This window comes from Bos grunniens, chromosome X (assembly GCF_055505025.1).
Source record: "Bos grunniens cultivar Pamir isolate PY7600 chromosome X, Bosgru_T2T1.0, whole genome shotgun sequence".
Taxonomy (NCBI): Eukaryota; Metazoa; Chordata; class Mammalia; order Artiodactyla; family Bovidae; genus Bos; species Bos grunniens.
In genome coordinates, this window is record NC_141194.1 from 60,921,869 (window position 1) to 60,945,822 (window position 23,954).

The 23,954-nt window shown below is 38.0% G+C and overlaps 1 protein-coding gene across 10 annotated transcripts in view; it reads right to left on the reverse strand.

Moving 5' to 3' along the window:
- The window catches only part of OPHN1 (oligophrenin 1), a 726,794-nt gene that overhangs the window by 493,882 nt on the left and 208,958 nt on the right, over positions 1–23,954 (reverse strand). For all 10 annotated transcript variants that reach the window (XM_086388458.1, XM_086388461.1, XM_086388460.1 and 7 more), the window contains exon 5: positions 10,329–10,400. In XM_086388458.1, the coding sequence (XP_086244584.1) occupies positions 10,329–10,400 (72 nt within the window). The remainder of the gene's footprint in view (positions 1–10,328; positions 10,401–23,954) is intronic.

The following is a 23,954-nucleotide window of genomic DNA, read 5'->3' on the forward strand; positions in this document are numbered from 1 at the left end:
GACGATCCTATATGCAAGGCAGGAAATTAGACACAGATGTAAAGAACAGACTTTTGGAGGAGCTAAGATGGCGGAGGAGTAGGACAGGGAGAACACTTTCTCCCCTAAAAATTCATCAAAAGAACATTTAAACGCTGAGTAAATTCCACAAAACAACTTCTGAATGCCAGAAGAGGACATCAGGCACCCAGAAAAGCAACCCAAGTCTTCGAAAGGAGGTAGGAAAAAATATAAAAGACAAAAAAAAAAAAGACAAAAGAGGGAGGGACGGAGTTCTGTCCCGGGAAGGGAATCTTAAAAAGAGAGGAGTTTCTAAAAACCAGGAAACCTTCTCACTGCCAAATCTGTGCTGAGCCTTGGAAGCACAGAGGGCAACATAACAGGGAGGAAAAATAAATAAACAATTAAAACCTGCACATTGTGAGCCCTACGGTAACTCCCCCAGTGGAGAAGCAGCGCAGATGCCTGCACACGCCACTACCAAGCGGGGGCTGGGCTGGGCTGGGCAGGGAGGCACGGCGCGGACTGCACTGCTGAGAGTAAAGATCTGGCCTGAATACCCTGAGCGCTATCTGAGAGAAATAATTTGGGCTAGCAAACCAGACTGTGGGATATCTACCACACGAAAAGCCAGCCCTAACCTAAGACAGAAATAGCCGGCGGCAGACCATCCCCCTCCAGTGACAGGCAGCCAGAGCCGGAAGGGGGCAATCACAGCCCCAGAGAGACATTATCTATAAAACTGTAAGCAGGCTTTTTTGCTAACTAAAACTTCTTGGGGGTCTGGACGGTCAACATCTGCCTGAGAAGGTGCACCAGTTGCACACCTAGATAACCGAACGGCAGGGAGGCGATAAGTTGCAGCAATCACGCGCGCCAAACACCTCATCACCTGAGTTGCTGGGATCTGGGAAGGGCACAAAACGCAGGCCCAACCAAGTCTGCACCTCTGAGGACTACCCAAGTGCCTGAACCTGAGCGGCTTGGATCTGGGAGGTGCAGGCAGCCCAGGGCCGGCCACGGATGGTTCGCGGTGGAGCAACCTAGAGCCTGAGCAGTGTGGGCAGAGAGGCTACACGCACCGTGAGCAGGGGAAGACCCAGTGTGGCTGAGGCACTGAGAGCACACGCCAGTGTTATTTGTTTGGAGCATCCCTCCCTACCTCCCCACAGCACAACTGAACAAGTGACCAAAAAAAAATAAAAGTGTCCACCACCATCCCCTTTGTGTCAGGGCAGAAACCAGACACTGAAGAGACCAGCAAACAGAAGAAGCTATAACAGAGGGAACTGCCTTGGAAGCTACAGGCAATAGATTAAAACCCTGTGGTTAGTACCAACTACATAGTAAGGGGCCTATAGATCTTGAGAAGTATAAGTTGGACCAAGGAACTAGCCAAAAATGAACTGAACCCACAATACTCACAACAAAACCAGAGAAAGTCCTAGATATATTTTTACTACTTTTACGAACATTCTTTCTTTCTGTTTTTTTTTTTTAATTTTTTTAAAAAAATTTTAAGTCCTCTATTATTCTTTTAATTTTCACTTTTATAATTGATTACTTTGCAAAAAAAAAAAAAAACCCTATTTTTTTAAAGCAAATTTCATATATATATTCTTTATAATTTTTTTGCCCTTGTTTTTTTTTTTTTTTTCATTCTTTTCTTTAACATTGTATTTTTGAAATGCCAAACTCTGCTCTACATTTTTAATTTTAGGTTTTTGGTATTTTTTATAAATTTTGTACCTATAGTTTTTTTTTAAATTTCTGTGACCCTTTTTTTTTCTCTTTCTCTGTTTCTTTCTCTTCTTCTTTTAATAACATTGTATATCTGAAATTCCAAACTCTACTCTAGATATTTAATTTATGCTTTTTAGTATTTGTTATTAATTTTGTACCTGTATTTTCTTTATAATTTATGCGACTTTGTTTGTTTTTGTTTGTTTTTTTCTCTCTCTCTTTCTTTTTCTTCTTCTTTTTTAAGATTGTGTTTTTGAAATTCCAAACTCTACTCTAGATTTTTACTTTTTGCTTTTTGGTATTAGTTATCAATTTTGTACCTATATTTTCATTATAATTTTCACAGCCTTGTTTGCTTTTGTTTGTTCGTTTTTTCTCTCTCTCTTTTCCTTCTTCTTTTCTTTAACATCATATGTTTGAAATTGCAAACTCTACTCTAGATTTTTAATTTTTGCTTTTCTGTATTTGTTACCATTTTTATACCTTTAAGAACCCAATCTTCAGTACCCATTTTTCACTATGGAGCGAGATTACTGGCTTGACTGCTCTCTCTCTTTGGACTCTCCTTTTTCTACACCAGATCACCTGTGTCTCGTCACTAACTCTACTCTACCCAACTCTGTGAATTTCTGTGTGTTCCAGACAGTGGAGAACACTTAGGGAACTGATTACTGGCTGGATCTGTCTCCCTCCTTTTCATTCCCCCCTTTTATCCTGTGGACATCTCTGTAACCTTCCTCCTTCTTCTTTTCTCTGTATAACTCCGTGAACAACTCTGAGCGGTCCAGTTGTGGATTGCACATAAGGAAGAGATTACTGGCTAGCCCAGTCTCTCCTCTGTTGATTGCACCTCATCTCATTCGGGTCACCCCTAACTCCCTCCTCCCTCTTCTCTTCTCCATGTAACGCTGTGAACCTCTCTGGGTGACCCTCACAGTAGAGAAACTTTTCATCTTTAACGTAGATGTTGTATCAATGGTGCTGTATAGAAGGAGAAGCTTTGAAACTACTGTAAAAATAAGACAGATAACTGGAAGCAGGAGGCATAAGTCCAAACCCGGACTCCAGGGAACTCCTGACTCCAAGGAACATTAATTGACAGGAGCTCATCAAATGCCTCCATACCTACACTGAAACCAAGCACCACACAAGGGCCAACAAGTTCCAGGGCAAGACATACCAAATAAATTCTCCAGCAACAAAGGAACACAGCCCTCAGCTCCAAGATACATGCTGCCCAAAGTCACCCCAAAACCATAGACATCTCATAACGCATTATTGGACACTTCATTGCACTCCAGAGAGAAGAAATACAGCTCAACCCACCAGAACACCGACACAAGCTTCCCTAAAAAAGAAACCTTGACAAGCCACCTGTACAAACCCACACACAGCAAGGAAACGCCACAATAAAGAGAACTCCACAAACTGCCAGAATACACAAAGGACACCCTAAACTCAGCAATTTAAACAGGATGAAGAGACAGAGGAATACCAGCAGATAAAGGAACAGGATAAATGCCCACCAAAACAAACAAAAGAGGAAGAGATAGGGAATCTACCTGATAAAGAATTCCGAATAATGATAGTGAAATTGATCCAAAATCTTGAAATGAAAATGGAATCACAGATAAGTAGCCTGGAGACAAAGACTGAGAAGATGCAAGAAAGGTTTAACAAGGACCTAGAAGAAATAAAAGAGAGTCAATATATAATGAGTAATGCAATAAATGAAATTAAAAACACTCTGGAGGCAACAAATAGTAGAATAACAGAGGCAGAAGATAGGATTAGTGAATTAGAAGATAGAATGGTAGAAATAAATGAATCAGAGAGGAAAAAAGAAAAACGAATTAAAAGAAATGAGGACAATCTATGAGACCTTCAGGAAAATATTAAATGCTACAACATTCGAATCATAGGGGTCCCAGAAGAAGAAGACAAAAAGAAAGACCATGAGAAAATACTTGAGGAGATAATAGTTGAAAATTGCCCTAAAATGGGGAAGGAAATAATCACCCAAATCCAAGAAACCCAGGGAGTCCCAAACAGAATAAACCCAAGGCGAAACACCCAAGACACATATTAATCAAATTAACAAAGATCAAACACAAAGAACAAATATTAAAAGCAGCAAGGGAAAAACAACAAATAACACACAAGGGTGTTCCCATAAGGATAACAGCTGATCTTTCAATAGAAACTCTTCAAGCCAGGAGGGAATGGCAAGACATACTTAAAATGATGAAAGAAAATAACCTACAGCCCAGATTATTGTACCCAGCAAGGATCTCATTCAAATATGAAGGAGAAATCAAAAGCTTTTCAGACAAGCAAAAGCTGAGAGAATTCAGCACCACCAAACCAGCTCTCCAACAAATACTAAAGGATATTCCCTAGACAGGAAACACAAAAACGGTGTATAAAATCGAACCCAAAACAATAAAGTAAATGGCAACGGGATCATACTTATCAGTAATTACCTTAAACGTAAATGGGTTGAATGCCCCAACCAAAAGACAAAGACTGGATGAATGGATACAAAAACAAGACCCCTACGTATGTTGTCTACAAGAGACCCACCTCAAAACAGGGGACACATACAGACTGAAAGTGAAGGGCTGGAAAAAGATTTTACATGCAAATAGGGACCAAAAGAAAGCAGGAGTAGCAATACTCATATCAGATGAAATAGACTTTAAAACAAAGGCTGTGAAAAGAGACAAAGATGGTCACTACATAATGATTAAAGGATCAATCCAAGAAGAAGATATAACAATTATAAATATATATGCACCCAACACAGGAGCACCGCAATAAGTTAGACAAATGCTAACAAGTATGAAAGGAGAAATTAACAATAAAACAATAATAGTGGGAGACTTTAATACTTCACTCATACCTATGGATAGATCAACTAAACAGAAAATTAACAAGGAAACACAGTTTAAATGATACAATAGACCAGTTAGACCTAATTGATATCTATAGGACATTTCATCCCAAAAAATTAATTTCACCTTTTTCTCAAGCGCACACGGAACCTTCTCCAGGATAGATCACATCCTGGGCCATAAATCTAGACTTGGTACATTCAATAAAATTGAAATCATTCCAAGCATCTTTTCTGACCACAAGGCAGTAAGATTAGATCTCAATTACAGGAGAAAAACTGTTTAAAAATTCCAACATATGGAGGCTGAACAACACGCTGCTAAATAACCAACAAATCACAGAAGAAATCAAAAAAGAAATCAAAATTTGCATAGAAATGAATGAAAATGAAAACACAACAACCCAAAACCTGTGGGACACTTTAAAAGCAGTCCTAAGGGGCAAGTTCATAGCAATACAGGCATGCCTCAAGAAAAAAGAAAAAAGTCAAATAAATAACCTAACTCTACACTTAAAGCAACTAGAAAAGGAAGAAATGAAGAACCCCAGGGTTAGTAGAAGGAAAGAAATCTTAAAAATTAGGGCACAAATAAATGCAAAAGAAACAAAAGAGACCATAGCAAAAATCAACAAAGCTAAAGCTGGTTCTTTAAAAGGATAAATACAATTGACAAACCAGTAGCCAGACTCATCAAGAAACAAAGGGAGAAAAATCAAATCAATAAAATTAGAAAGGAAAATGGAGAGATCACAACAGACAACACAGAAATACAAAGGATCATAAGAGACTACTATCAACAATTATACATCAATGAAATGGACAACGTGGAAGAAATGGACAAATTCTTAGAAAAGTACAACTTTCCAAAACTGGAACAGGAAGAAATAGAAAATCTTAACAGACCTATCACAAGCACGGAAATTGAAACTGTAATCAAAAATCTTCCAGCAAACAAAAGCCCAGGTCCAGATGGCTTCACAGCTGAATTCTACCAAAAATTTAGAGAAGAGCTAACACCAATCCTGCACAAACTCTTCCAGAAAATTGCAGAGGAAGGTAAACTTCCAAACTCATTCTATGAGGCCACCATCATCCTAATACCAAAACCTGACAAAGATCCCACAAAAAAAGAAAACTACAGGCCAATATTATTGATGAACGTAGATGCAAATATCCTTAACAAAATTCTAGCAATCAGAATCCAACAACACATTAAAAAGATCATACACCATGACCAAGTGGGCTTTATCCCAGGGATGCAAGGATTCTTCAATATCTGCAAATCAATCAATGTAATATATCACATTAACAAATTGAAAAATAAAAACCATATGACTATCTCAATAGATGCAGAGAAAGCCTTTGACAAAATTCAACATCCATTTATGATAAAAACTCTCCAGAAAGCAGGAATAGAAGGAACATACCTCAACATAATAAAAGCTATACATGACAAACCCACAGCAAACATTATCCTCAATGGTGAAAAATTGAAAGCATTTCCTCTAAAGTCAGGAACAAGACAAGGGTGCCCGCTTTCACCATTACTATTCAACATAGTTTTGGAAGTTTTGGCCACAGCAATCAGAGCAGAAAAAGAAGTAAAAGGAATCCAAATTGGAAAACAAGAAGTAAAACTATCACTGTTTGCAGATGACATGATCCTCTACATAGAAAACCCTAAAGACTCCACCAGAAAATTACTAGAACTAATCATTGACTATAGTAAAGTTGCAGGATATAACATCAACACACAGAAATCCCTTGCATTCCTATACGCTAATAATGAGAAAACAGAAAGAGAAATTAAGGAAACAATTCCACTCACCATTGCAACGGAAAGAATAAAATACTTGGGAATATATCTACCTAAAGAAACTAAAGACCTATATATAGAAAACTATAAAACATTGGTGAAAGAAATCAAAGAGGACACTAATAGATGGAGAAATATACCTTGTTCATGGCTTGGAAGAATCAATATAGTGAAAATGAGTATACTACCCAAAGCAATTTATAGATTCAATGCAATCCCTATCAAGCTACCAATGGTATTCTTCACAGAGCTAGAACAAATACTTTCACAATTTGTATGGAAATACAAAAAACCTCGAATAGCCAAAGCTATCTTGAGAAAGAAGAATGGAACTGGAGGAATCAACCTACCTGACTTCAGACTTTACTACAAAGCCACAGTTATCAAGACAGTATGGTACTGGCACAAAGACAGAAATATTGATCAATGGAACAAAATAGAAAGCCCAGAGATAAATCCACGCACATATGGACACCTTATCTTTGACAAAGGAGGCAAGAATATACAATGGATTAAAGACAATTTCTTTAACAAGTGGTGCTGGGAAACCTGGTCAACCACTTGTAAAAGAATGAAACTAGAACACTTTCTAACACCATACACAAAAATAAACTCAAAATGGATTAAAGATCTAAACGGAAGACCAGAAACTATAAAACTCCTAGAGGAGAACATAGGCAAAACACTCTCTGACATACATCACAGCAGGATCCTCTATGACCCACCTCCCAGAATATTGGAGATAAAAGCAAAAATAAACAAATGGGACCTAATTAAACTTAAAAGCTTCTGCACAACAAAGGAAACTATAAGCAAGGGGAAAAGGCAGCCTTCAGAATGGGAGAAAATAATAGCAAATGAAGCAACTGACAAACAACTAATCTCAAAAATATACAAGCAACTCCCACAGCTCACCTCCAGAAAAATAAATGACCCAATCAAAAAATGGGCCAAAGAACTAAATAGACATTTCTCCAAAGAAGACATACAGATGGCTAACAAACACATGAAAAGATGCTCAACATCACTCATTATCAGAGAAATGCAAATCAAAACCACAATGAGGTACCATTTCACACCAGTCAGAATGGCTGCAATCCAAAAGTCTACAAGCAATAAATGCTGGAGAGGGTGTGGAGAAAAGGGAACCCTCTTACACTGTTGGTCGGAATGCAAACTAGTACAGCCACTATGGAGAACAGTATGGAGATTCCTTAAAAAACTGGAAATAGAACTGCCTTATGATCCAGCAATCCCACTGCTGGGCATACACACTGAGGAAACCAGAATTGAAAGAGACACATGTATCCCAATGTTCATCACAGCACTGTTTATAACAGCCAGGACATGGAAGCAGCCTAGATGTCCATCAGCAGATAAATGGATAAGAAAGCTGTGGTACATATACACAATGGAGTATTACTCAGCCATTCAAAAGAATACATTTGAATCAGTTCTAATGAGGTGGATGAAACTGGAGCCTATTATACAGAGTGAAGTAAGCCAGAAAGAAAAACACCAATACAGTATACTAATGCATATATATGGAATTTAGAAAGATGATAACAATAACCCTGTGTACGAGACAGCAAAAGAGACACTGATGTATAGAACAGTCTTATGGACTCTGTGGGAGAGGGAGAGGGTGGGGAGATTTCTAGAATGGCATTGAAACATGTATAATAGCATTTATGAAACGAGTTGCCAGTCCAGGTTCGATGCACGATACTGGATGCTTGGGGCTGGTGCACTGGGACGACCCAGAGGGATGGTATAGGGAGGGAGGAGGGAGGAGGGTTCAGGATGGGGAACACAGGTACACCTGTGGCAGATTCATTTCAATATTTGGCAAAACTAATACAATATTGTAAAGTTTAAAAATAAAATAAAATTAAAAAAAAAAAAAAAGAACAGACTTTTGGACTGTGTGGGAGAAGGCGAGGGTGGGATGATTTGAGAGAATAGCAGTGAAACATGTATATTATCATATGTAAAATAGATGACCAGTTCAAATTTGATACATAAAGCAGGGCACTCAAAGTTGGTGCTCTGGGACACCCCAGAGATGGTAGGAGATGGTATGACAGGGCTGTTATTGTCACCCTGTTTATTTAATTTATATGCAGAATACATTATGTAAAATGATGGGCTGCATGAATCACAAGCTGAATCAAGATTGTGAGGGAAAATATCAACAACCTCAGATATGCAGATGATACAAATATAATGGCAGAGAGTGAAGACAAACTAAAGATCTCCTGATGAAGATGAAAGAGGAGTATGAAAAAGCTGGCTTAAAACCCAACATTCAAAAAACTAAGATCATGGCATCCAGTCCCATCACTTCATGGCAAACAGATGGGGGAAAAGTAGAAACAATGGCATATTTTGTTTCTTGGGTGCCAAAATCACTTGAGATGGTGACTGCAGCCATGAAATTAAAAGACGCTTACTCCTTGGAAGGAAAGTTATGACCAACCTAGACAGCATATTTAAAAGCAACGACAAAGACATTACTTTGCCAACAAAGGTCTGTCTAGTCAAGGCTGTGGTATTTCCAATAGTCATGTATGGATGTGAGAGTTAGACTATAAAGAAAGCTGAGCACTGAAGAACTGATGCTTTTGAACTGTGGTGTTGGAGAAGACTCTTGAGAGTTCCTTGAACTGCAAGGAGATCAACCAGTCAATCTTAAAGGAGATAAATCCTGAATATTCATTGGAAGGGCTGATACTGAAGCTGAAGCTCCAATACTTTGGCCACCTGATGTAAAGAGCCAACTCATTGAAAAAGACCCTGATGCTGGGAAAGATTGAAGGCAAAAGGAGAGGGGGTGGCAGAGGATTAGATCATTAGATAGCATCACCAAATGAGTGGAAATGGATTAGAGCAAACTCTGGGAGAATGTGTAGGACAAGAAGCCTGCCAGGCTGTAGTCCATGTGATTGCAAAGAGTTAAACACAATTTAGCAACTGAACAACAACAACAACAGGACATGGAAGCATCTTAGAAAACTCATTGGCAATAATTTATCCATTGATGGACCTTTGGGCTGTTTCCAGTTTGGGGGCTATTATGAATAAAGTTTCTCCAAATATTCTCATGAAAAAAAAGAAATTTGACAATTATTCATGCCCCTTCATGAGACACTGGGGAATCAGAGAGATCCATGGGAATTTGACATTATCTGGTACAATGCTGCCCAGTAGAAATTTCTACAATAATGGAAATGTTCTATGTTTGCACTATCCAATACAACAGCCACTAGCCACATGTGACTCACTAAGCATTTGAAATGTGACTATCATATCTGAGAAACTAATTTTATTTTCTTTATATAGTTTTTGGCTACCATATTGGATAACACAGATATAGACAGTATAGTTTAATTGAAAGCATGTGGGATTTGAAGCTAAATAGATCCTCAGTTTTAAATCTTAGTGACTGTCAGTTACTAACTACATCACGATAATTTTGGTCATGGTCTTTATCTTGTTCAAACTTCAGTTTCCTTATTTGTAAAATGGGGATAATACCAGAACCTCACAGGTTTGTTGTGATTAAGAGAATGAATGTAAAACACCTAGCCCAGGGCTCAGAACATAGTAAGTCATCTTTAAATAATATCTATTATTATCAAGTTCCCATTTTCCATATGGAGAATCTGAAGCTCCAAAAGGAGAAGTATCTTGTCCACAGTTACAGGTAGCTGGAAGCACAGTCAGGAGCTAAATTCAGATGTTCTCACTTTCTGATAAGAAGTTTTCTTATAGAGATGAATCCTCCTCAAGCTTGAAGGGTGAAGGGTGGTAGCCCAAACAACTATCCACATGCTATTAAAAAAAATATCTACACACGTAGAGAAAATGTACCTTTGTGAAGCCTATTTGTTCCTTCCGGAAATTCTCCAGGGGTTTGATCAGCAAATCACTAGCATTGTGTACCTAGAGAAAAAGAAAAAACACACAAAATAACTTTCAAATTAGCAAGGTTCAGAGTCAAGATTCATTGTTACTAGGATATTTCCTTATAATACATCATCAACGTATATTAGTGCAAAATGTTAACTGGTTTGCTGGTTTGTTGGGTTTTGTTACTGTTTTCCCACATTGCTCTTTTAAAATCAAATGCTTTCAGAGAAAATGAGAAAAGAAACATTAGGGGCCTTTCTTTGCAACTTTACTGGTAGTATTATCTGACTTTTTAATTGATAAATATCCAGAGACATGACCAGAAATAGACACAGGAAGCCTGAAGTATTTGTGGAAAAGAGAAGAAAAGGGGAATGCAAAAACACATGAAAAGGGCAATTGCACCAAGTACAAATCATTTCATGGGAATTAACAGTAATAGCACTAGGAAAGCAAATGAATTAACAGTAATAGCACCAGGAAAGATCCCAGTATAAACTGTTTCTAGCCCTGCCCTAGTTTGTCATAAAGCCAGAACATTTCCCTCAGAACTAGGAATCTATTACAGCATCACAGAGAATACTAGACCAGGCCTTCAAAAGATGTAACTGTATGCTCAGAACCTGACAGGAACAGCCTTTCCATGTACTAAAAATATTGGCAATATTGGTTTTGGAAATGAAAAACATCATAGCCAAACTGGAGCCCTTGTACACTGGGATGGCAGAGATATACAAAGCTTTGTTTTTCATATAAACCTCTTGGAAATTTGCACCTATCCAATGCAACAAGCAGGGTTTGTTTTTCCAGAGGTGCAAGTTAGCTATGTTTTAATTTTGATCTATTACAAGACAAGAAAAAAAAAAAAAAAAAAGAGGGACTGGTTTCCTTATCTGATGAGACTGAAGTGTCAGTAACACAAGAAATATCTTTATAACAAAAACAGAAGACAGAGTAGAAAGCCAGTTTTGACCAGTCCTACGTTTTCCAAAAGTGAATGTCCCTCAGTCGTGTCTGACTCTTTGTGACCCCATGGATTATACAGTCCAGGGAATTCTCCAGGCCAGAATTCTAGAGTGGGTAGCCTTTCCCTTCTCCAGTGGATCTTCCCAACCCAGAGATCAAACACAGGTCTCCTGCATTGCAGGTAGATTCTTTACCAACTGAGCTATCAGGGAACCCCTTAATTTCCAAACTAAGAAGCAATTTTGAAACTATCAACAAAGAGCAAGGCAAGTTAAGGCATTAATACATATTGCATTCAGGTCCTACAAGCAGGACCTCTTATTTTGCATCCAGGTATGATTTAAGGTTCAAATAAATGGGCAAACTCTCATCCAATCAAAGCTCGATGACTATCTTCAATTGAAAACAATAATATTCGTACTAAAAGTACCAGCCTGTCTCTCTTGCCTAATACATGCTACTTTTCAATGGACTGTGAATTATGTGCTATCAACTTTGTGTACCCACCTGGAAATAAACTAAATCATTGGTGTCATAGATACAGGGAGCAATTTTTTTTCTTTACTACAGTGGAAGTTTTAAAGCATGGTCACCAATTCTATGATACTCCTCACACTGAGAAGAAAGGCCTCTATTCCCTTTACCTTGAATACAAGTGAGTTTATTCCTGTTCTGAACCAACAAAATACAGCAGAAGTGATACTACATGACATCTCAGGCTAGGTCATAAAAAGCCAGTAATTTCCACCTGGTTGCTTTGGAACAGTCCTCAAAAGACCTGAGCCACAGTATAAGAAGTTGAAATATCCTGCCACTACCAAGCTAGAGGGGTCAAATGTAGACATTCTTGTCAGCAGTCCAGCTGAGTTCAGGCTTCCAGTCACTAAGGAGTCAGATATGTAAGTGAAGCTACTTTTTATCTTCCATACCACCCCATATCCCAAGTGAATACCACCACATAGAGCAGAAGAGTCTCCCAGGTAACCCCTTCCTAAATTCATGACCCCCCCAAAAAAACATGAAATAAAATTAAATAGTTTTAGTTTAACTTGATAAGTTTTAGAATAGGGTGTTATGTAGCAATAGATCATTAGTAAATGAGTCATTGATAGTTAACATATTACAAAAAGAAGGCATTGAAAGTACACTAAGTTCATTTTTTGCAATTCTTAAAAACAGACCTTACCATTGCAAATAGAGTTCCCTTCAGAGTCAGAACGGCACCTAGGCAAGCCTCCTATCTTTAATTATAGAGAAAGTCTGTTAGCGAGATTTTTAAAGGATACTTTCAGAGGTACTACTACCTCCTCCACTGTACTTGTTAAGAAATAAAGGCTGCAAAGCTTCTCTTTGTTTGTTTTCTCCATACTTTCTTCCACACTTTAAAACATATTTATGAGAATGACTAGATATTTGCAGTTGTCACATGCTAGGACTGTGATCTTCCTCCCTCTTCTACTAAAGCTTTTTTTGGCCTCTTCTTAGAGAAATGATAAAAAGCTCTTTAACAGCTACCATACTGAGGTACACAAGTACTTTTACTACACTTCCAGGAGATGAAAGAGATGCAGTCAAGCAATAAATTCCTGGCATGTTGTAAAAGGCCTTCATTTAGCCCTACCTTCACAGCAGCATTCCTGGAATTAAATGGGAAATGGGAAGCCAACACTCAATATATGATTGAAGAATTGAATGAGCACACTATAATTAAAGACAGAAGAAAATTAGCTAGTCCTGTAGAAAACAGCCAGAAGAATGGTGAGGAAAACATCTCAAAAGGTGCATATTTTAGAGCTTTGGGGTAAATAAAAGAGGTCAAGAAACAAATAGGGCTTAAGAGCTGCACAGATGACATTTCTAGTGGCATCTGAATGAAATGGGCATGAATGTCTTTGAGATCAAATTTGTAGCAGTCCAAAAACTCTTGTGATAGAAGAAAACATTAAACTAGTGGGGCATCTAATAGGTTCCGGGAAGACTACACATATTGAACTCTTAAGTATCTTTTTAAAAGCAAATTTCTTAAATGAAAAAAATTCCCAAAGTCAAATTTCCACAAGCCTAATCTTTTAGGCAACAAAAGATAACTAGAAACATTTATATGATCAGTGTTTTTTCTATTTATGCAACACTTTCATATTCATTTTATCATTCGGTGTATATACAACAAACTTGGGAGGTGGGAAGTATTTTCTCATTCTACATACTAAAAAAGGAGACTAGAAGAAATAAAGTGATTAGTGTGAAGTCAACAACCAAGTTATTGGCACAGCAATCATCTCCCCTGCTTAAAGGCCCTGATTTCAATCCTAACTCTCCAGGAGCCGAGATAAAATGGTAGCAGTATTCTGAGAAATCACACTGTTGAAAAGGAAGAGTGATTACTTCCTGTTGAAGCAGGAAGATTAAAGAGCTCTTGCTATCAGAATTAATGGGTTTAACAAAACTGAGCTGCCAATAGAAAGTCATCTAATCACAGAAAGGGAAGATAGACCATTTTGTGGTCTGTTACATTGCTTCCAATTCAACCGCATGCTCCTAATAAAAATAAATATTGAACAACATAGGTACTTCCATATTTAACTCTCAAATAACTTTGGAGTGTGGCTATAGACATGCATTTCTACCAATTTTTCCAGGTGACACTGCTGGTATGGGTCTAGAGTTTTGTTTTGTTTTTTCCAACTGTTAAAATAGTTCACAAAAAATATATCTAAAAAAATAAATCTAATAGGAGGAAACTATAAAACTCTGATGAAAGAAATCAAAGAAGGTATAAATAATGAAGAGATAATTGATGCTCATGAATAGTAAGACAATATTTTTAAGATGTTAGTTTTTCCCAACTTAATCTATAAATTCAACATAATACCAAAATCCCAGCAATTTATTTTGTGGATATTGATAAATAGGTTTTAAAGTTCCTACCCTACTCCACAATTTATTTACAAAGTTACATTAAATCAAGAGAGTATGGTGTTGGTCCATAATATTTTTCACAGAGCTAGAACATATAATAGACAAAAGTTTCAGAATTTCCAAAACAATCCTGAGAAAAAGAACAAAGCTAGAGACATAACTCATCCAGACTTAAGACAACATTACAAACCTACAGTTATCCAGACAGCATGGTATTGGCACAAATGAAGATCAATACAAAGGAATATCAATTCATTGGAAGGACTGATGCTGAAGCTGAAGCTTCAAAACTTTGGACACCTGATGCAAACAGCCAACTCATTGTAAAAGACCTTAATGCTGGGAAAGACTGAAGGCAGGAGGAGAAGGGGGTGACAGAGGATGAGATGTTGGATGGCATCACTGATTCAATGGACATGAGATTCAGCAAACTCCAGGACATACTGAAGGACAGGGAAGTCTGGCATGCTGCAGTTCACGGGGGTCACAAAGTCAGATACAACTTAGCTACTGAACAACAACAACAAGAAAAGAATAGAGAGCCCAGAAATAAATCTACAGACACACAGTCAATTAAACTATAACAAAGGATGCAAGAAGAATATACAGTGGATAAAATATAGTATCTTCAATAAGTGCTGTTGGAAAAGCTGGGAAGTTACAAGTAAATCAATGAAATTAGAATGCCCCTCACACTCTATGTAAAAATGAACTCAAAATGGTAAAAAGATCTAAATATAAGACACGACACCATAAAAATTCTAGAAAAGAACATAGGCAAAGCATTCTCTGACATAAATCAGCAATGTTTCCTTAGCTCAGTCTCTGAAAGCAAAATAAATAAAAGCAAAAGTAAACATGAGAGTTAATGAAACTTAAAAGCTCTTGTACAGCAAAGAAATCATCAAACTGAAAAAACAACCTACAGAATAGAAGAAATTATTTGCAAACAATATGAATAACAAGGAGTTAATAGCCGAAATATACAAACAGCTCACACAATTTAATATTAAAAAAATTAAAAACTAGACAAAAGATGTAAATAGACATTTTTCCAAAGAACTATAGATGGTCAACAGTCACATGAAAAGATACTAAATATCACTAAATAATTAGAGAAATGCAAATCAAAACCATGAGGTATCACCTCACACATTTGCTGGATCATAGAGAAAGCTAGGGAATGCCAGAAAAACATCTACCTCTGTTTCATTGACTACACAAAAGCCTTTGACTGTATGGATCATAATAAACTGTGGAAAGCTCTTAAAGAGATGGGAATACCAGACCATCTTACCTGTCTCCTGAGAAACCTATATGCAAGTCAAGAAGCAACAGTTAGAACTCTGTATGGAACAACTGGTTGGTTCAAGATTGAGAAAGAAGTACAACAGGGGTACACATGTCTCTTTCAATTCTGGTTTCCTCAGTGTGTATGCCCAGCAGTGGGATTGAAAGAGACACGTGTACCCCAATGTTCATCGCAGCACTGTTTATAATAGCCAGGACATGGAAGCAACCTAGATATCCATCAGCAGATGAATGGATAAGAAAGCTGTGGTACATATACACAATGGAGTATTACTCAGCCATTAAAAAGAATATATTTGAATCAGTTCTAATGAGGTGGATGAAACTGGAGCCTATTATACAGAGTGAAGTAAGCCAGAAAGAAAAACACCAATTCAGTATACTAACGCATATATATGGAATTTAGAAAGGTGGTAACAATAACCCTGTATACGAGACAGCAAAAGAGACACTGATGTATAGAACAGTCTTTTGGACTCTGTGGGAGAGGGAGAGGGTGGGATGATTTGGGGAATGGCATTGAAATACGTATAATATCATATATGAAACGAGTCGCCAGTCCAGGTTCGATGCACGATACTGGATGCTTGGGGCTAGTGCACTGGGACGACCCAGAGGGATGGTATGGGGAGGGAGGAGGGAGGAGGGTTCAGGATGGGAAACACATGTATACCTGTGGCGGATTCATTTTGATATTTGGCAAAACCAATACAATATTGTAAAGTTTAAAAATAAAATTAAATTAAAAAAAATAAGCAGGGTGACAATTAAAAAAAAAAAAAGAAGTACAACAGGGGTGTCTGCTATCACCCTGCTTGTTTAATCCATATGCTGAGCACATCATGAGAAATGCCAAGCTGGATAAGTTGTAAGCTGGAATCAAGATAGGCGGGAGAAAATCAATAACCACAGATATCTGGATGATACCATTCTAATGGCAGAAAGCAAAGAGGAACTAAAGGGTCTCTTGACAAGGGTGAAGGAGGAGAGTGAAAGAGCTGGCTTAAAACTAAATATTAAAAAAACTAAGATCATAGCATCCAACTCCATTACTTCATGGTAAATAGAAGGCAAAAAGTGGAAGTAATGACAGATTATTTTCTTTTGGGGCTCTAAAATCACTGCAGATGGTGACTGTAGCTATGAAATCAGAAGACGTTTGCTTCTTGGCAGGAAAACAATGGCAAACCTAGACAGTGTGTTGAAAAGCAGAGACATTATTTTGCTGACAAAGGTCCATATAGTCAAGGCTATGGTCTTCCCAATGTTCATGTATGGTTATGAGAGGTGGACCATAAAGACAGCAGAGCACTGAAGAATTGATGCCTTCCAACTGTGGTGCTGGAGAAGACTCTTGAGAGTTCCTTGGACACCAAGGAGGTCAAACTAGTTAATCTTAAGGGAAATCAACCCTGAATACTCATTTAGAAGGACTGATGTTGAAGCTGAATCTCCAATAATTTGGTCATCTGATGTGAACAGTGGACTCATTGGAAAAGTCCCTGATGCTGGAAAAGACTGAGGGCAGAAGGAGAAAAGGACATCAGAGGATGAGATTGCTGGATGGCATCACCAATGTAATGGACATGAACTTGGGCAGACTTTGGGAGATGGTGAGGGACCAGGGGGCTTGGTGTGCTGCAGTCCATGGGGTCGCAAAGAGTCAGACACAAGGGGGCAAGTGAACAACATCACCTCAAACTGGTCAGAATGGTCATCATTAAAAATTCTACAAATAATAAATACTAGAGAGGAAACAGAGAAAAGGGAGCCCTTACACAGTTTGTGGGAATGTAAAGTGGTGCATCCACTATGGAAAACGGTATGGAGGTTCCTTAAAAAACTAAAAATAGAGCTACCGTATGATCTAGCAATCACACTCCTGTGGATATATCCCCTCAAAAAAAATGAGAATTTAATTCCAAAAGATATATGTACCCCAATGTACATAGCAGCACTATTACAACAGCCAAGACATAGAAACAACCAAGTGCCCATCAATACATGTTTGGCTTAAGAAAATGTGATATATATATATATCACATCTTACACATATCATATATATATATATATATATATTCATTCTGTGCTTAGTCACTAAATCATGTCTGACTCTTTGCAACCCCATGGATTGTAGCCCATTAGGCTCCTCTGTCCATAGGGATTTTCCAGGCAAGAATAGTGGAGTGGGTTGCTATACCCTCCTCCAAGGGTTCTTCCCAACTCAGGATCGCACTCAGGCCTCCCACATTGCAGTCGGATTCTTTACTGTCTGAGCCACCAGGGAAGCCCATACACATGTGGTATATATATACTATATGTATGTGTATATATATATATATATATCATATATGTATATATAAACATATACACACATATGTATATGTAAGCATAGATTCATACAATGGAATATTGCCATTTGCAGCAACAGGGATGGACCTAGAGATAACCATACTAAGTGAAGTAAGTCAGACAAGTATCATATAATATCATTTACATGTGGAAGCTAAAAAATAATACAAGTGAATGTATATACAAAACAGAAACACACTCACAGACATAAAAAGTAAATTTACAATTACCAAAGGGGAACAGGAGGGGAGGAGGATTAAGAATATAGAATTAACACACACAAACTACTATACCTAAAATAGATAAGCAATGAGGATTTACTGTATAGCAAATGGAACTATATTCAACATCTTGTAATATCTGATAATAGAAAATAATTTTAATATCTATGTATCTGAATCATGGACTTGCCCATTGGCTTGGGAGTAGAGAATCCACCTGCAGTACAGAAGACATGGGTTCAGTCCCTGATTCAGGAAGATCCCCTGGAGAAAGAAAGAACAATACACTCCAGGATTCTTGCCTGGGAAATCCCATGGACAAAGGAGCTTGACAGGCTACAGTCCATGGGGTCACAAAAGATTCAGACATGACTAAGTGACTAGACAAGAGCAACATATATCTGACACAATATTTAAGTTAACTATATTTCAATATTTTTTAATTTTGCAAAAACAATGTATAATATTGCTGAAGAAATAGACAAATACATCAATGGAAGAGAACAGAGCCCAGATATAGATTCACACAAAAATAATCCATTGACCTTTGCCAAAGAAGCTAAAGTAATTCAATGGAGAAAGGACACTCTTTTCAGAAATAGTGATGAAACAACCAGATATCCACATTTAAAAAAAAAAATCTGGATACAATCCTTAAGGTTTCTCAAGAATTAGCTCAAAAGGGGGAAAAGGTCGGAAAAAGATGGCAGAGGAGTAAGATAGGGAGATGGTCAGCCTCCCCACAAATACATCAAAAACTCAATAAGATATGAATCTCCTACAAAGCAACCTCTAGGCGACAGCAGAAGACCCCAGGCCTCCAGGGGGCAGACTAAGCTCCCTGGAATGAGGTAGGAGAGAAGATGGAGACATAAAAAGGGAAAAGACACAGAACATCTGGACGGGAGCTTGTTGCACTGAGAGAGGGAGGGAGGAATTCTGAAACAGGGGCAGTTGCCATGAGCTGGGAGGAAACCTCATTGTGGGGAGGGGTATCTGCACAATCTCAGAAGGCTGGGCAAAGCAGAGACTTGGAGATTGGAGAACAAAGAAGGCTGCACTTCTCAGCCCATAGACAGCTCACAGACTGTGGCCCCAACCAGACAACAGGCTCAGGGAACTGAAACAAGCCCACAGAAGCCCTGTGGTGCAGAGGGCAGGCCCAGGGTGCCAAGAGAGGCATGGCATACAAACCTCTATAGCACACACAAACCTCACAGCATAGAGAGCAGGCCCAGGGAACCAAAAGAACACACAAGTCCTGCGACATAGAGGTCAGGTGTCGGGAGCCACGTTAGGCATTACTGACAAAATGGAGGCATGGCCCCGACCCCCTCTCCTCATCCCGCAGGCATGGTCCCGGGATGAAGGAGTTAGTTCTTGTAATTCTGACTTGTTCTTTCCTTTCTTTGGTTGACTTGGCTGGAAAGAATGTTAAGGTGCTTATTGTTCTTGGGAGGAGCATGAGAAGGCACAAAGCCTTCTGCAGTTATGCCCAGAGAATAATCTATAAAGTAACCATTGACATTTGTTCAAGGATCTTTACAAAGAATGTTCCAGGATGAGCATGTAGGCCACAACTTGAGGCCATGGGAAGGACTGTTATCTGAGACCTGTTTGTGAGGGAAATATTTATGGCAAAAGAAGTTTGCTGAGTTTAGGGTTTAGGAGTAATTAAGAATAGTTAGAAGCTAAAAGTTTAAGGAATGTTGTAGTGTTAGCATATTTTACTATAGTTTATAGAGATTAGGAATTTTAGAGATATTAATAGCTAGAAGACTTTTTAGGAGATAGTGATCTTAGGATGCTAGGAGCAAACAGGATTTAGAAAGATAAGAAATAAACTGAGGAATGTAGCATGAGTTACAATGTAATCACAAGTTAAGTATAGGACACATAAGAGGAAGTAGATAATAGATAGTAAAGCCGATTCTGAGAGAATCACTGAAGCAGGAACTCTATTTGTAGGGCAACGATGATTTCTGGAGACAATAAATCTGGGTGGGGGAAACTAAAAATGTCAAACCTCTGACCTAATGCTTTTGTCAAAGTATAAAAGAAAACCTAAAGCTTGAAATAAACATGTAGCCCTGCACCTTGAGTCAGAGGCTACATCATTGTCCGCCGACACCACTCACCCCTTCAGGCTGATTCCCTGGCTGCTGGAGCTGGAGTCTGGCAGGCAGGCCAAGTGAGACGGGACAAGTGCACACAGGTCCACCCTCACCTGCTCCACGCAGAGAATGGGCCCAAGACAAGTGCACACAATACTCACGACATAGAGGGTGGGTCCAGTGAACCAAGCAAATGCACACAAGCCATGTGACATATAGGACAACCTCAGGGGACTGAGGGAAGCCCATACACATCTCCGTGATGCAAAGGGAAGGGTCAGGGAACAGAGAAAAGATCCATACATGCCCCGACCTAGCAAGCTTTGGTCTGCTATTCAAGGCAAGACCAGGAAACGGAAGCACCAGTGAAGATTCCAGGAACAAGTAGGGGGCTGGTGATGGTAAAAATATCCTGAGAGGGCCACTTCGAAACAGCTGTGGAAATAGATGTGTCTAACACTGACAAAGCCAGAAGGATTGTTCAAAGGTATACTGAACTGACAGATATTCCCCAAACCAACCAATGTACATTGCACTGCCCTTCAGAGAGACGAGGTCCAGCTCCATCAACCAGAAAAACACAGGCACAAGCTCCCCCAACCAGGAAAACATCACAGGACACTAATCCAACCCCATCCATGGGGGCAGACTCCACAACCAAGAAGAACTACCATCTTGAGAACTTTTTTTTTTCTTATGAATCACACTGTTTATTCCCTCTACATACTTCCATGTTCACATTACCCTTTTGCAATGCTGTGGAGTTTTCCTCTTTGTTTTTCTTGTTAAAAAAACTTCTTTTTAAGATTTTTCTCACCAGTTTTTGTGATTTTTGTGATTTCGTTTTTGATATGTTTGACTGCTTTTCTTAAACTTCTTTACCAGCTGTAGCTATTCCTGAATATATATAAACCTTTGTCACATGTGTCTATTTATCTTTGCTTTGCTATTTTTTCTCTTTTATTTACCCTGTCTTCCATGCCCTTCCTTTTCTCTTTTCTCTCCCTTCTTCTATTTCTTTTCTCTTTCTCTTCTCCCTTTTTTCCTTCCTTCACTCTTTCTTTTTGCATCATGCAATTTAAATTGTTGTGCTATCTTTGCTATATTCGCCAGTTGGCACTCTGCCCAGGCTCAGCTTTAAAATACTGAACCTTAGTGAGCTCTGCTTTTATTTGGGCATTATCAACTTTGGTTTCCCTTGTTCACTAAGTCAGTCACCTGTACTCTTTTCTTTAGAATATTTTGGTTATAACTGTGTGTGTGGAACTATGTATGTGTCCCATTATTTCTGTAATTACCTGCTTGATCTGCTTGATCTCCTCCAATTAGAACACAGGCACAAGTCACCCCTAACAAAAAGTCAATGCAAACCACTCAACCAACCTTTCACTCCAAGGGCAAAAACCAAAAGGAAGAAGGAATACAATTCTAAAACCTGTGAAAAGAAGACTTCAAATGGAACAAGTTAGAAAAAGCACGGAAAGACAGAGGAATAGAGAACAAATGAAAGAATACGGTAGAAACTCACAAGAAAAAAATAAATGAAGAGGAAATAGGCAATCTACTTGGAAGGGAATACAGAACAATGACAGTAAAGATGTTCCAAAGACTTGAAAATAGAATGGAGAAAATGCAAGGAACAACACAGTTAATACAATCACCAAGGACGTAGAAAAAAAATAAAGAATAAACAAACAGATAATGAATAACACAATTACTGAAGTTAAAATATTCTAGAAGGAACCAATAGCAGAATAACTGAGGCAGAAGAATGGATAAGTGAGCTGGAGGACAGAATGGTGGAAATAACTGCTGAAGAGCAGAATAAAGGAGAAAGAATGAAAAGAATTGAGGGTATTCTCAGAGACATTTGGGACAGCAATAAATGCACCAATATTCGAAATATAGGTGTCCCAGAGTGAAAAGGAAAGAAAGAAAGGCACTGAGAAATATTTTTGAAGAAATTATAGTTGAAAACTTCCCCAACATGGGAAAGGAAATAGTCAATTAAGTCCAAGAATCACAGAGAGTCCCTTAGAGGATAAACCCAAGGAGAAACACATCGAGACATATATCAATCAAGCTAACAGAGATTAAACACAAAGAAAGAATATTAAAAGCAGCAAGGGAAAAGCAACATACAAGGGAAAACCCATGTGATAAACAGTGGATCATTTACCAGAAACTCTGTAGGCCAGAAGAGTATGGCAGGATATATTTAAAGTACTGAAAGAAAAAAAATCTACAACCAAGATTACTATACCTGGCAAAGATCTCATTCAAAATTGATGGAGAAACCAAAAGCTTCACAGATAAGCCAAAGTTAAGAGAGTTTAGCACCACCAAACCATCCTTACAACAAATACTAAAGGGACTTACATAACCAGCAAACACACAAAAAAGGAAAGACCTACAAAAACAAACCCAAAACAATTAAGAAAATGCCAATGGGAACATATAATGCACAAATCAAAACATACAAAATGACTGAATGGATATAGAAACAAGACTCATATATATGTTGTCTACAAGAGACCCACTTTAGACCTAAAGTAAAAGGATGAAAATAAAAGCATGAAAAAAGATATTCCATGAGAATGGAAACCAAAAGAAAGCTGGAGTGGAAATCCTTAATTCAGACAAAACAGACTTATTACAAGAGGTAAAGAAAGACATAACGATCAAGGATATAATGATAAAGCGATCAATCCAAGAAGACATAACAATTGTAAAGATGTATGCGCCCAACACAGGAGCATCTCAATACAGAAGGCAACCACTAATAAGCATAAGAGGGGAAACTGACAGCAACACAGTGATAGCAGAGGACTTAAACACCTCACTTATACCCATGGACAGATCATCAAAACAGAATCAATAAGGAAACACAAACCTTAAATGAAACATTAGACCAAATGGACCCAATTGACATCTTTAGGATTTTACATCCAAATGTAGGATACACTTTCTTCTCAAGTGCATATGGCACATTCTTCAGGATACACCATATCTTGGGCCACAAATCAAGCCTCAGTAAATTTATGAAAATTGAAATTGTATCAAGTATTTTCTCTGACCACAACACTGAGACTAGATATCAACTACAGAAAAAAAAAAAAGATGAAAAAACACAAACTCATGGAGATTAAACAATACATTACTAAATAACAAAGATGTTACTGAAGAAATAAGAATGGAAATCAAAAGATTTCTAGAACAAATGGAAACGAAAACATGACGAGCCAAAAACTACGAAGTTCAGCAAAATCAGTTCTAAGAGGGAAGTTTATAGTAATACAATCCTACCTTAAGAAACAAGAAAAGCATTGAATAGACAACCTAATTCTACATCGAAAGCTGCTGGAAAAAGAACAAGAAACCACAAATTAATCAAAAGGAAAGAAATAATAAAGATTAGAGCAGAAATAAATGACAAAGAAATAAAGGAAGCAAGCAAAAGTTAATAAAACTAAAAGCCGGTTCATTGAGAAGATAAAATTGACAATTTACTAGCCAGACTCATCAAGAAAAACAGGGAGAAAAATCAAATTAAAAAAAAGAAATGAAAAGGAGAGGTTATAACAGACAACACAGAAATACAAAGGATCATGAGAATATTATGAGCAATTATATGCTAATAAAATGGACAACCTACAGGAAATGGACAGATAATCAGAACAGTTCAACCTCCCGAGACTGAATCA